Source organism: Lissotriton helveticus, chromosome 1_1 (genome assembly GCF_964261635.1).
Source record: "Lissotriton helveticus chromosome 1_1, aLisHel1.1, whole genome shotgun sequence".
Lineage (NCBI taxonomy): Eukaryota > Metazoa > Chordata > Amphibia > Caudata > Salamandridae > Lissotriton > Lissotriton helveticus.
Window position 1 is genome coordinate 1,603,823,641 of NC_136057.1, and position 12,962 is coordinate 1,603,836,602.

Sequence of the window (12,962 nt, forward strand, 5' to 3'; positions counted from 1 at the left end):
GCGAGGAGGAAGTGCGCACAGAGCATCAGAGCCACGGACGGACGGTACAGTTGATTGAAGCGGCCGCATAACATAATTGTAGGCTAGCGCCGCCTAGCCCGACCCCCCTGTGTCTAGTAATCACTTTTCAGCAGGCCTGAGGTGAGTGAGTCCGTTTTTCCGCCCCCCCCACCCCCAGACTCTGTAAGAAGCAAGCAGCGCGACCGTGACGTGACCAATGTACCCCTGAGAAGTTATATCATGAGCAGGCCTGGTTAAAAACCTCCCGCCCGAGAGGTTATAACTTATCATCAGGTACATAGTCAGCTGCTTTGAAATAGAACTGTGCAATTAGGTTCGCACTCGTCTCGCAACTCCATGAATGATATGGTTGTGACTTCATGCAAGGATAAGGATAATGCACTTGTTAGCTAAATGGGTTGTCAATGTGTATACTATACTTACATGTTCTGCTGCTCCTGCAGTAAATCTGGAATGAAACTTGTTTCACGGGAAGGCGACTATAGTTCAGAGATGTTGTTGTACTTTATCGTTTTTAGAACATTTGAACTACGTAACGTTTACATCACACAATGAAATACACCCACAGAGGTTCACAAAAATTTGCAGATATATGCACAAAATCTTTTTTACAATTCTGAGTCTGAAACAAATGTTCAGAGGGATACTTTTACATTAAAAAGTGAAAAAGTATAAATGAATAATAAAAAGAGTATGAATTATATAGCTGTGCTCTATTAAAAAACAATTAATAATGTACTGGAGTTGTTTATATTATCATAACATTTCTGGCTATAGACGTTTGTAATCTGAGTAAACCTTACACTTGTATTAATATTCCAGCCGTATACAGTGCAACATTTTTTCCTGTGGTGGGCAACCTCTAAATTGCTTGCATTTTGTTTTACAATCTACTGTTTAACTGCGCAGAGTTTAGTGAGAAGTGTGGGGCTTTGTGCAGTGGCCTCGCTGCCCATCCTCTGAGAAACCTTGGTTCGATGCTTGCTGGATACGTTTAAGAGTATCTCTTATGAGTGCATAGCCAACATTTAAATGAAGGGAAATTGCATAGCCTGTTGGGAACAACGGATTCTGTTGATAATGTACAGTTAAACAATTATTGAATCCAACGGATCCAATAAAAGCATACATTAAATGAATTGATGTTTGTTTGTGAAAAAACACACGATATTGGTGCACTCTCCTGAAAGGAAAATAAGATGTCCTGTGCTTAGTGTGCCAGTGCATAGTGTAGGATGTCCGGTTTACTGATCATTGCTGAAGCGGCCACATAACATAAATGTAGGCTAGCGCCGCCTAGCCCGACCCCCCCCCCATGTCTAGTAGTCACTTTTCAGCAGGCCTTAGGTGAGTCCGTTTCCCCGCCCCCCCGACTCTGTAAGAAGCAAGCAGCGCGACCGCGACATGACTATGTACCCCTGATAAGTTATAACCTGACCAGGCCTGGTTAAAAACCTCCCGGCCCGAGAGGTTATAACTTATCATCAGGTACATAGTCAGCGCTGCTTGCTTGCTTCTTTGAAATAGAACTGTGCAATTAGGTTCGCACTCGTCTCGCAACTCGCAAGCTGCCTAAGTTATAACCTGACCAGGCCTGGTTAAAAACCTCCCGCCAATTACACGATGTCCTGCCGCGGCGTGACTATAGATTAGTCTCTAGGATATATGCAAACAGGGGTTTCTGGTTATGGTTATTGCTGTGACAGAAGTTAAATGGACGTCAAAGTGTTGCTGTGTGGAGGTTCTGATGTGTTTTAAGAAGCTCTTGTTTGGTATAAACCATTTAAGTTGGATTGAATTAATGTAACTACTTTGTATGATGGTCATTATTATTGTGTGTTTCTTAATAAATATCCTGAACAGTAAATATAGGAACATTAGGTCTTAAGTACTGGAAATGGAACTGATGTGGGGGTAGGAGGGAGGAGGTGGTGGCGACAGAGCGGGAAAGCCAGTCCTGAAAGGTGGATGCAGTCTCAGCCTATGGTGTCCCAGGACATATGGATTCTTTTTTTTCACAAACTCTGCCCTCATGTCAATTCACAAGGAGAAATGCTAGTGGTAAAGGTGTTCATGATTAGCTATATTGGTCACAGACCACATTATCGGATGTCCTGGAGGGTTGAAGCACATGGACTGTATCTATGTGTATGCTGCAAGTTTGAGTAAATGTAAATGGAAATTGATACTTGTATAGCGCACTACTCACCCGCAAGGGTCTCAAGGCGCTTGTACGAATACCTCTGTGGAACCCATCCTGGCTTTCCCTGTGAGGTGTTCACTCCTGGGCATCCCCAAGGTGGAGGCCAGGCATCCTTAGCGTTGTGGGGGCCGTTGTGGAGATTAAGCAAGCTATTGCCCAGAGTTGCAGAGTGGGACTCCATGATTGGAATAGGCACCGTGGCGAGAATTATCTGGTCCGTGGAATTTTGAGCCCAAGACGCACCGAGGCGGGGAATTGAACCCTGGTCCCGGGCTAGACCTCTGCATCAGGGTCTGCCGCTCTAACCATTGAGCCACACTTCTCCACTATATGTGTATAATAGGATAGGTCAGATGGTTAATGCACTTATTGAGGCAGAAGGCAGTGGTGGCTAGTAGCGCCCCTAGCTAAGCCCGACCGCCCCTGTGTAGTGTCTGCCAGACTGCCACTGTCTGCCACGTGAGTGCCGCCCCACCACCAACAGCAGTCACAGGCCTGTGAGTGAAGTGAGTCCGGCGAGACAAGAACAGGGCAAGCGTGACCAGGCCTGAGGCCTGGCTGGCCCTGGTCTGGACGAGTGCTTAACATACAAATATCCTTTCTGCAGTTAAGCGACCACAACCATAATTTTCTACTGGCAGTGGCTAGCGCCTAGCCCGACCGACCGCCCTGTGTCCAGTGTCTGCCACAGTGCGAAAAACGGACTCGCACCAGTCAGGCCTGCTGACTGCTGTTGGTCGTGGGGTGGCACAGTGCCACCCCACCACCAACAGCAGTTAGCAGGCCTGAGTGAGGCGAGTCCGTTTTTCTGCCTCGAGCTTGAAAGAAGCCATGTCTGAACTGGGGTGGCAGAGTGGGCTAAAGAACGGTGATGGATTAAACCCAGATCTGTTGACTGGGTGTGAGTGTTTGATTGGTTCAGATGCTCCGTCCATCACCACCCCCTTTTGTACCACTTTGTTCGCCATAAGTTAGGAGGGTATGCTCAGACGTGAGTCCCTTGCTCACTTTGCCACTGGATTCAAGCAAGCCGGGCTGAAGACGGCTGAAATGCCAGAAACCGGTCCTCGGAAGCTTGTTTCCGGTCCAGGGAAGGCATGGCTTGGCAGTTCGGGCTGGACTGTTCCCATGAGGCACAGGGTCAGACTGATTTGCATATGGCCATGTCTGAACTGGGGTGGCAGAGTGGGCTAAAGAACGGTGATGGATTAAACCCAGATCTGTTGACTGGTTGTGAGTGTTTGATTGGTTCAGATGCTCCGTCCATCACCACCCCCTTTTGTACCACTTTGAAAGAAGCAAGCAGCGCGGGACGTGAATATGTACCTGATAAGTTATAACCTCTCGGCCCAAGACTAGAGGTTATAACCTGTACAGTAAAGCCTACCCTTCTCTCTTTAATGCCTATAAGTTGGCATTGACTCTTTCCTCCTCTCAGGTGGCTTGTGAAAGATCTTTTTCTAAGCTCAAGTACATCTTGAATAGGCTGCGTAATTCTCTCTCTGTCACGTTTGGAAGCCTTTATGCTTATGTCTGTGGAAAAAGATGCTTTAATGCGAATAAGCAATGAGAAAATCATTGATCTTTTTGCCTCCAAAAGCAAATTGATGCAAGGGATGTTAACACTTTAAAATGTGAGCTTTAAAATGTGAGCTCAAGTTACCACATTTCTAAGCTGAGCACTTCTAATAAAATAATTTCTTTGATGGTTGCACTCTTGACATGAAAAGCATTTGACCTTTGCACGTTACCGTCAACATTTTTCTTTTCCTTGCGTTGGCTCTCTTTGAGCCTGCTTTACACCACGCACACACCTTTGTATCATAGTGAAAGCCTGTGAGCATTATGTCTACTGTCTAGCATAGGCTTTGCACTGAAACAACAAGTAATATCCATCCAATACAAAATCCTATGCTTAGGAACACTTTAAAATGTTTACTGAACTGTATTTATGCTGTACTTTACAGCATACATGCATTCTTGGAAAACCTCAAGAAGGCGTCCACTTTTGTTTTAAATCCAGGTCTACCTTTGTTAGTAGGTAGGACTTTACATCAAAACCCATGGGTGGTTGCTTGGGGACTTGCTCCGACATCTCATCTGTGAAACACCCTCTTGACACAAATGAATGCAAAGTGCAATTGAATATAACACTTGTTTGAGAAGAAGTATGTTGTTATGTTTTATAGTATATAATATCATATTAAAAGTAAAGTAAAGTCCACATTTGTAAAGCGCACAATCACCCGTAAGGGTCTCTAGGCGCTGGGGGCCGTCGGGAAGATTAAGCGAGCTATTGCCCAGAGTCACATGGTGCTGGGCTAACCTGCCGCCGGAGCCGGGGATCGAACCGTGGTCCCCAGATTCCAGAGTCAGTCGCCCTGGCCGCGGCGCCACACCTCTTCCCCTAAGGATTTGCTACTACAGGCAGGTCATGTTAGCTGTTTACAATGTCAATATACCTAGTCATAATGTTGTGCATGGTTGCACTTTACATGAGATCCTTTATTTAAGCACTGTTTACAGAACTCAGGATATAAAAATCATTTAATGTTTGCACATTGTCTTGTACACTTTTTACTCTGAACCTTTGCACACTTGTTTGAAGTTCAGTGTGTTTTTAAATGTCTTCATGCTATTTTATATGAAGAATAAATTGGTTATATTTAAATTCATGTTTCATGCTTGACATTTCATTTTTTAGTGTTCACTGTAGCAATGTCTGTGATTTATGATTGGGTATCCTGGTGCTCTATAAGGTAATCATTTACTATGCTTTAAAAGTTAATACAATCTAATATGTAATGAAAAATGTGTTGAACAAGGCTTTGTTTTGGCCTTTCTGTCTCCCAAATTTTCTTGGGGGGTAGAAGTTCAAACCCCCAAACTCCCCCTAGTCATTGCTCACAGCGCTTGCTCGCTACACACCATGTGGGGGTTGGTCTCACTTTTACTTTGTTCTCTCTGATTCACTACTTGTGTCTATTTTTGGTGCTCTCTGAAAGAATGCCTATGAATACATATGACTGGGTGGGTAACCTGATGTTCTTTAACCCCTTCAGCGCTAATGACAAGGGTAACTCGTCATGGACTTTCCATTGATTTCAATGGAAAGTCAATGAAGCTCATCGACCACCCTTAGCAGCCAAGTGGTTAAGGTCATCATCTACTGTTTACTGTGCTTTGAAAGTTGATACAATTTGAATATGTAATGAAAAATGTGCTGTAAAATTCACCATTTAGGTCTGTCGTTTTTCAAAATTTTCTTGGGGGGAGAACCCCCCAAACCCCCCTAGTGGCCGTCGGGCTCGCGCGCTACGCGCGCTCGCTACAAGCTGGACGGGGGCTGCTTCGCTACGCGCCGGATGGGGGCTGGTCTGGCAAAATTTGCCATGGCTGCTTTCAGTTCCCAGTCCGGCCCTGCTTCCAGGCCCACCGGCTGGCGGGGGAGGTCCTTTCCACACGCCATGCCTGGATCGAGTGACTACTGACAGCTAAGGAATGGAAAACTGCTACTCGCAAGGAGTGGGTTGTACGGGGGAAAGATGTCCTCAGTGCATCATGCACCAAGGAGACCATTCAAATGGGGGAACCGCGGGGGAAGGGGAGAGAAGGGGCGATAGGCTGTGGCGTAACGGCCAGAGCTGCCGCCTCTGGAACTGGTTAGGTTGGAATCTCCCCATTCCTATAAAAATAAAAGAATGCCACCATGTTTTATGTAACTGGTGCTCATGTTAAGCGCGGGGAAGGGGAGAGAAGGGGCGATAGGCTGTGGCGTAACGGCCAGAGCTGCCACCTCTGGAACTGGTTAGGTTGGAATCTCCCCATGCCTATAAAAATAAAAGAATGCCACCATGTTTTATGTAACTGGTGCTCATGTTAAGCGCGGGGAAGGGGAGAGAAGGGGCGATAGGCTGTGGCGTAACGGCCAGAGCTGCCGCCTCTGGAACGGGTTAGGTTGGAATCTCCCCATTCCTATAAAATTAAAAGAATGCCACCATGTTTTATGTAACTGGTGCTTATGTTAAGCGCGGGGAAGGGGAGAGAAGGGGCGATAGGCTGTGGCGTAACGGTCAGAGCTGCCGCCTCTGGAACTGGTTAGGTTGGAATCTCCCCATGCCTATAAAAATAAAAGAATGCCCCCATGTTTATGTAACTGGTGCTCACGTAAAGCGCTCCAATAGCTTCCGGTCGAGTTCGCGCTATATAAAACTGCAAGAAAGGGAACCCGGGTTTTATTGTGGTGGGGCCTGGTAAGAAAGAGAGAGAAGGCTCCATATAGAGATGACTGCCCCCAGGCGGCCGCCTCCTTCACTGCGTGAGTCATGCAAGAGGGTCTCCGCGTTCCTGAGGTTTCACATGGGCTCTCTGCCGTTCCCAACACTCGTGCCAGGCGCCCACACGCCCAACACATTTACAACGGTGACTCACTTGGTTACCTCCGAGAGGCAATGGTGTCAGAAGCAGGGAGAGGGCGTTTTATTTATCTGCCAAGAGCAACTGCCAATGGCTTTGATTCTGAGACAGAGCCACACTCCCAACTGCGGATCAAGCCTCACCCGGTTTTAATTTGGGATTTACTAGAAAGTATTCCCTCCGGTCACTTTTAATTGATACGGTTTTTTCACGGTTACACAATTTTTCGTGACAAAAAGAAACCAGTCCGTTTTTAAACATTTCAGGGTGAAAAATGACGAAGCGTGGGTGTTTCCACCGAAGGTCGAAATTGGAGGCAAATCCACCTGTTTCGGTTTAGGTTTAAAAATAAAAAGATCCGCCCCTCTAGCTTTGGCCTTAAAGCCGCTAGGCTACACGGAGGAATTCAGTGGCAGGCTCTGGGGTTATATGTGCTTATGAAGCTGTTGGTGAGAGGGGTACAGCAATGGCCCCCGAAGGCCAGACCCTTTCTAGAGTTGCAGGGGGGCTTACTTACTGAGAGGGCTATTAAAGACAGGGACTCTGAGCTATCGTTATTTACACAAACAGTGGTTATTGTCAAACGCGGACACGGGTCCAGCCATTATGCAGGTGTGTGTCCGATGACCCCGGGACACTATCGGACAAGGGACCCCCAGGGGCGCTGGTGGGATCCCTCGCACCTGCCCCTGAGATCTCCCAAGACCTGCAGCCACCGATCCCGCGGCACCCGCGTGGAAGCGCCGCAGTAATGAAGGGGCCGCGCCGCCGCCGCTGCCTCTCACGCCCCCTCATTACTCCCGGCGCTCTCAGCCCAAACAGCAAATTAGTGAGAGGCCCTGGAGCCACCCACCGCGAGGAGAGCGAAAACAGAGGGGGGCTGTGCACGAGGAACGGGGGACGTGCGCGGCCTTGGACTCTTCCTACAGGCAACGTGCGTGGGCGGGCGGGCGGAAGGATGGAGGGAGGGATGGATGAACGGTGCATGCTTTCATCGATGAGTGGGGGAAGGATGAGTGGATGGATGAGTAGGTGGAAGGATGAGCGGATGGATGAGTGGGTGGAAGGATGAGCGGATGGATGAGTAGGGTGAAGGATGAGTGGGGTGAAGGATGAGCGGATGGACCGTCAGCTGATGAATGGATGGATGACCGGTGCATGCTTTGATGGATGAGTGGAGCAAGGATGAACGATGGGTGAGGAGGTGGAAGGATGAGCACAAGGGTGAGTAGGTGGAAGGATGAGTGGATGGATGAGGAGGTGGAAGGATGAGCGGATGGATGAGTGGGTGGAAGGATGACCGGGTGGAAGCATGATTTGATGAGTAGGTGGGCAGCCAGAGGGAGGGACGAGAGAGCGGATGTATGACCAGGTCGGCGGGCGCCTGCTTTGATAGATGAGTGGGTGGCCAGAAGAGCGGGTGGAGGAATAGAGAGATTGGCAAGTGCATGCGTAGATAGACGAGTGGGTGGATCAGTGGCTGGGTGTTCTGATGGGTTAGATGAGTGGTTACATTTGATTCATCTCCCTCGAGTGAGGGTGCAGTAAAGCAGCCGTGTGTCGAGATTATCATGCAGCGTGTTTGTTTAAAGACCGGGTTCAGCTGGACAAGAACGCAGAGGTCTGAGAGGACTGAGATTGTTGGTTTCTGCCCGGTCAATGTATGTATTGCCCAGTTTCTAGATCACGTTCATTCTGGCAGTTTACATGTTCCTAAGCACTCTGTTAGCTGATCGAGGACTTGACGCCAGGCGCCTAAACTCGCAGAGTGACGTCAGCAGTCAGACCTCTTGCCCCCTCAGTGCCTTCTCTACTAGAGCCACGGGCCTAGAGCAGTGGTGTGCAGCATCTGCCCAGGAAGACTCGATCGATTCGATGCCACATTTTTAGAACAACCACTGACTACATAAATGGGTCCTTGAGTTCTCCTGACCCGTGCCCATTAGACTGCAGCGCCCATGCAGAGACGGTGAAGCATTACAGGCAAAAGGGCCTGAAAGTGGCTTCTTAGTTTTGTTCAGTGAACGGGGAGACTCACAGTGGCGAAATTGTACTTTGCCTGGAGTGCTCAAAATACTTGCATCGCTTCACTGCAAATCAATGAATGTACACTATGTGAAGAATATATATATATATATATATATATATATATATATATATATATATATATATATATATATATATATATATCAGACCAGATAGATTTAAACTATTTCCTCCTGTACAGAACGCTTTATCCTTTGATAAGTAAAGGCCCGTGAAACTCGTTTATCCAATATACCGGTTGGTGCCAGTGCAAGATTGTTGTGAATGTTTAATTAAACATTCCATAAAAAGGAGTTCATGGAAACGCTTCATGTGCAACGAAACATGATGTGGGCCAGAATGGCCCTGCCCCCGTTCCCCTCACTCAGCCACTGAGCATGGACTGAGGCTCCAGCAGACCCCCTCTGGCGTTGCCGAAACAAAGAGAAGATTTCCTCAAGTCATTTGATTCAAATGCTGATGTTCAGCATCACTCGACCTTCTCCTAAAAACCCGGAAATAAAAATGCGACATGCGTCAGGAGTCAGGACGCCGGGGCGACATCTGAAGACCGGGAGTGTCCGCGGAAATGCGAGACGTCTGGTCGCCCTAGCACGGGTCCAGCACATGGGGGGCAAAGGTGGGCACCCCTAATGTAGTAGGTGAGCAAGGGGAGTGTGTGTACACTCCAGACACTTCACGGGAAGTGGAAAACACCAGTCATGTATTTATGTTCTGAGATTCTTGTACTTCAATCACATTTTGGGTACATTCCTTTGCAGACATTTGTAACATGGCGATTTGGCATCCATTTCCTTTAATAGTGAATTGGGACTAAATAGATTTAAATATGTTTGACGCAAATTATTTCTGTATTTGCTCCTTGTGGGTAATTCAAAGGGGCAAAATGATGGATTCTGCCTGTTTCCCCAATGTTTCACAAGCCTTGAAATACCAGTTCTAGAAATTTCGGGCGCCAACCCTCCTGAAGGGTTGGGGGTGTTCACCGTGGTCTGGGCAGAGCCCAAAGGAAGAGCAAGCATTGTGAGGCAGCTGCGGCTTGCACCTGCCTGCAGGGCAAGGGTGGCAGAGTGTGCCCTTCCGTGCCATCTCTACCTTCTGATAATATAATCCAAACAAAGGTTCTTGAGCTATATTATCATATTTAACTACTTAAAAAAAGAAAAATGATAGGAAAAACTCCATCAAGCAAGAAAAGATAAAGGGAAAAAAACCTGTGAGTGTCACAATGTCACAAAAAACCAATGCATAAATAAATACTCAAATACATTTAATAAAATTAAGTAAGAACACAAGGGCGCTCAAACAATTACACTCATAATATACACTCAAAAAACAAACATATGTGAAATCAAAAACAACAGTGGCGGAGACAGATAAACAAATAACAATAAACACAATGCACAATCAAAAAATAATGTCATCTCTGATTTGGGCCATGTTTTAACCCAAAATTTCTTTGAGGATCATCATCAGGACAGATAAGCTTCAAGAGTGGAAGCGACCACTTGCTAGATTTACTCAGCAATCTTTCTATATGTGGGAATGTTCTTCCCCTATTGCACCAAATATGATAATATAGCTCAAGAACCTTTGTTTGGATTATATTGTTTGTTATCCCTGGTTCTTGTTCTAGGGTTGCCCTTCTGGTCATTAAATCACTACCTTCTGCGCACGGAAACAGCAACGGAGTCCTGGTGTTATGAAACGGATCATTGGCAGTCACCCACCAGAGACATCTGTATGCCACTGCTCGCCCACACTCTTCAGGCATCACGCAACGAAGTCTGTCCTCTCGAGCCCTTCGACTCGTAGAGTTCTTTAGCCCAGAAAAGTCACCAGGCAGAAATTATGCCCTTCCTGGTCCTCTGTCCCTTCAGTGACTGCGTGGAAGGTAGCTCGGCCTCTCGGTCTATACAAGTGCACCGTGGGCGTCAGTACACAAACAAGGGGGTGTTTGGGAGTCCCTTAGAACTCCAATCCAGCTCCACTCAGGTTAAAGCTGTTCAGGGCCCACCCTCAGAGAGGTGCAGTCGAATCCAGGGGCAGGAAGTGTGGTCAGCAGTGCTATGAAGTCATCCGCAGTGGGGAAGGGAGGTAGGTGTGCTGGGCTCCCATACCCTGCTGGCCCAGCCCCCCCCCCCCCGCCCCCCTGCCAGGCAGTGCTTGGACTGGTGCAGCGACGAGAGCAAAGGAATCTCATACCCTCTTCACAGGAGAAAGTGCTGGAGGAACGCAAGTAAGTCTGAAATCTGTGTTTGTGCACGGGGTCGTCTAATACCCAGCAAGTACAGCCCCTCCCAGCAGGAGGCGCTGCAAGGCCCACTGCAGGTGTGAAAACGATGGGGTCCCACATTCTACATTTTCTCCTCTTCCCTGCATAAGGCAGAACTACTGTTTATGGAGGCACCATACCCTGCAGAACGCAGACCTGTCAACTACAAAATAAATAAAAAAAAATTTTTTAAAAATGCCCCTGCTCAAGGTCGGCCCTGGGTGAGGCTGAGACGTGGGAAGGGATGTATGCAGATCAAGGCAATAGTGACATAGGGTACAGACAGAGTTTATTTAAACAATAAGAGAGAGAAGGCAGTAGGAGCAGGTGCATTAAAAAGGGATGTATGACGTTACAACACATACTTTTACAACGCATACCGTTACAACGCTTTTTTTACAACGCAACATCCATTACAACGCATGCCATTACAACAAATTTTTAAAAACTACCTTTACAACGCATTCCATTACAACGCATACTACCTTTACAACGCATAGCATTACAACGCATAACATTACATTGCATGTATGGTAAGTATTGGATAGTGTAGGGGTAAAAATTACTATTCTAACTCCAGGGGGGGGCAACAGTAGGGTAAGTGTTGGATAGTGTAGGGGTAAAAATTACTATTCTAACTCCAGGGGGTGCAACAGTAGGGTAAGTGTTGGATAGTGTAAGGGTACTATGCGTTGTAATGTTATGCGTTGTAATGTTATGCGTTGTAATGACATGCGTTGTAGTGGAATGCGTTGTAGTGTCATGCGTTGTAGTGTCATGCGTTGTAATGGTTGCGTTGTAATGGCATGCGATGTAATGGATGTTGCGTTGTAAACGTTTTGTTGTAATGGTAGTGCGTTGTAAAAGTTGCGTTGTAAAGGTTGTTTCCCCTCAAAAAGCAAGATGAGGAGAAAGATGGCGTGGTAAAAAGCCAGGGAGAAGTGGCAGCAATGATAAGTGCAGTATGTGGAGAGAGTGAGACAGGGTCAAGGACAGGTATCTTATTTGGCAGGAAAACCTTGATCAGGGGTAGTAAAATATAGAAAGAGATGTGGTAAAATAGAAAGCTAAAGGTTTTTGGGTAAAAAGAACACAGACTTAACTATTATTGTCGGCCAAGAGAAAAAAATCTTTTCTTACCAGATATCAACCTTCTCAGATACAGGCTCGTTGCGGATAACTTCAGGAGCCATCCAGGCCACCGTACCAGCAAAGGACATCTTGGTGCTCTTATCGCTCAGTTCCTTCGATGTGCCGAAGTCAGAGATTTTCACCATGTCATCGTAGGTGATCAACATGCTGTGGATAGGGAACAAAGGAAAGACCTGAGCTAGGCACTGCCTGAGGGCACCGAGGACCAATCCCCATTTTCAGTTTGAACAGAAAGGTAAAACAAGTGCTATTGCAATGGACAGGGGACCTGCCCACTGCGCTAAAGTCCCTTGTCGCCCCACAGAGTAGATGTAACGTAGGTTCTAGAGGATCAAACACCACAGCACAGCCCTTAAATTCTAATGTGAGGGGATCACGTATAATAGATGTATTGAGTGTTCCAACATATACTATTCCAACGTTGAACCTAGTTGAAACAACAATTAGTTGAGCATGTGATTTCTAGCCTGCATGTCACTGAGTCTTTTCAAATTACCATTCCTTGAGTCGCATTCCTATGCCCATTCAAATCTCTTGCTTTTTACAGACGGATCCTTTTAGAAAGGTTAAAGAGTCAGGTTGCCAAGACTTGTGAACCCCTCGTCTTTCTCGGACAATCCACATAACGATGAAAAGGTCCAGTTACTGGGCCCCATTCAATGATTGTAATTTTTTTAATGAACCACTTAGGATGATGAAGAAGCCAACTGACCATTTCCATTCAAATGGAAGTAGAAACAGTCCCATAACTAGTCTGAAGACTGATTCTAGCTCTTACCAGGGGCAGGACAGTTTAATCTGTCCGACAGACCCAACTTGAGAGGCAGATCATGTGCAGTCAGGCATCGG

General features: G+C 46.8%; 1 protein-coding gene across 3 annotated transcripts in view; it reads right to left on the bottom strand.

Moving 5' to 3' along the window:
• Positions 1-12,962, bottom strand: part of MAP3K12 (mitogen-activated protein kinase kinase kinase 12) — a 375,162-nt gene that overhangs the window by 184,938 nt on the left and 177,262 nt on the right. For all 3 annotated transcript variants that reach the window (XM_078687858.1, XM_078687866.1, XM_078687850.1), the window contains exon 5: positions 12,102-12,260. In XM_078687858.1, coding sequence (XP_078543984.1) covers positions 12,102-12,260 — 159 coding nt within the window. The remainder of the gene's footprint in view (positions 1-12,101; positions 12,261-12,962) is intronic.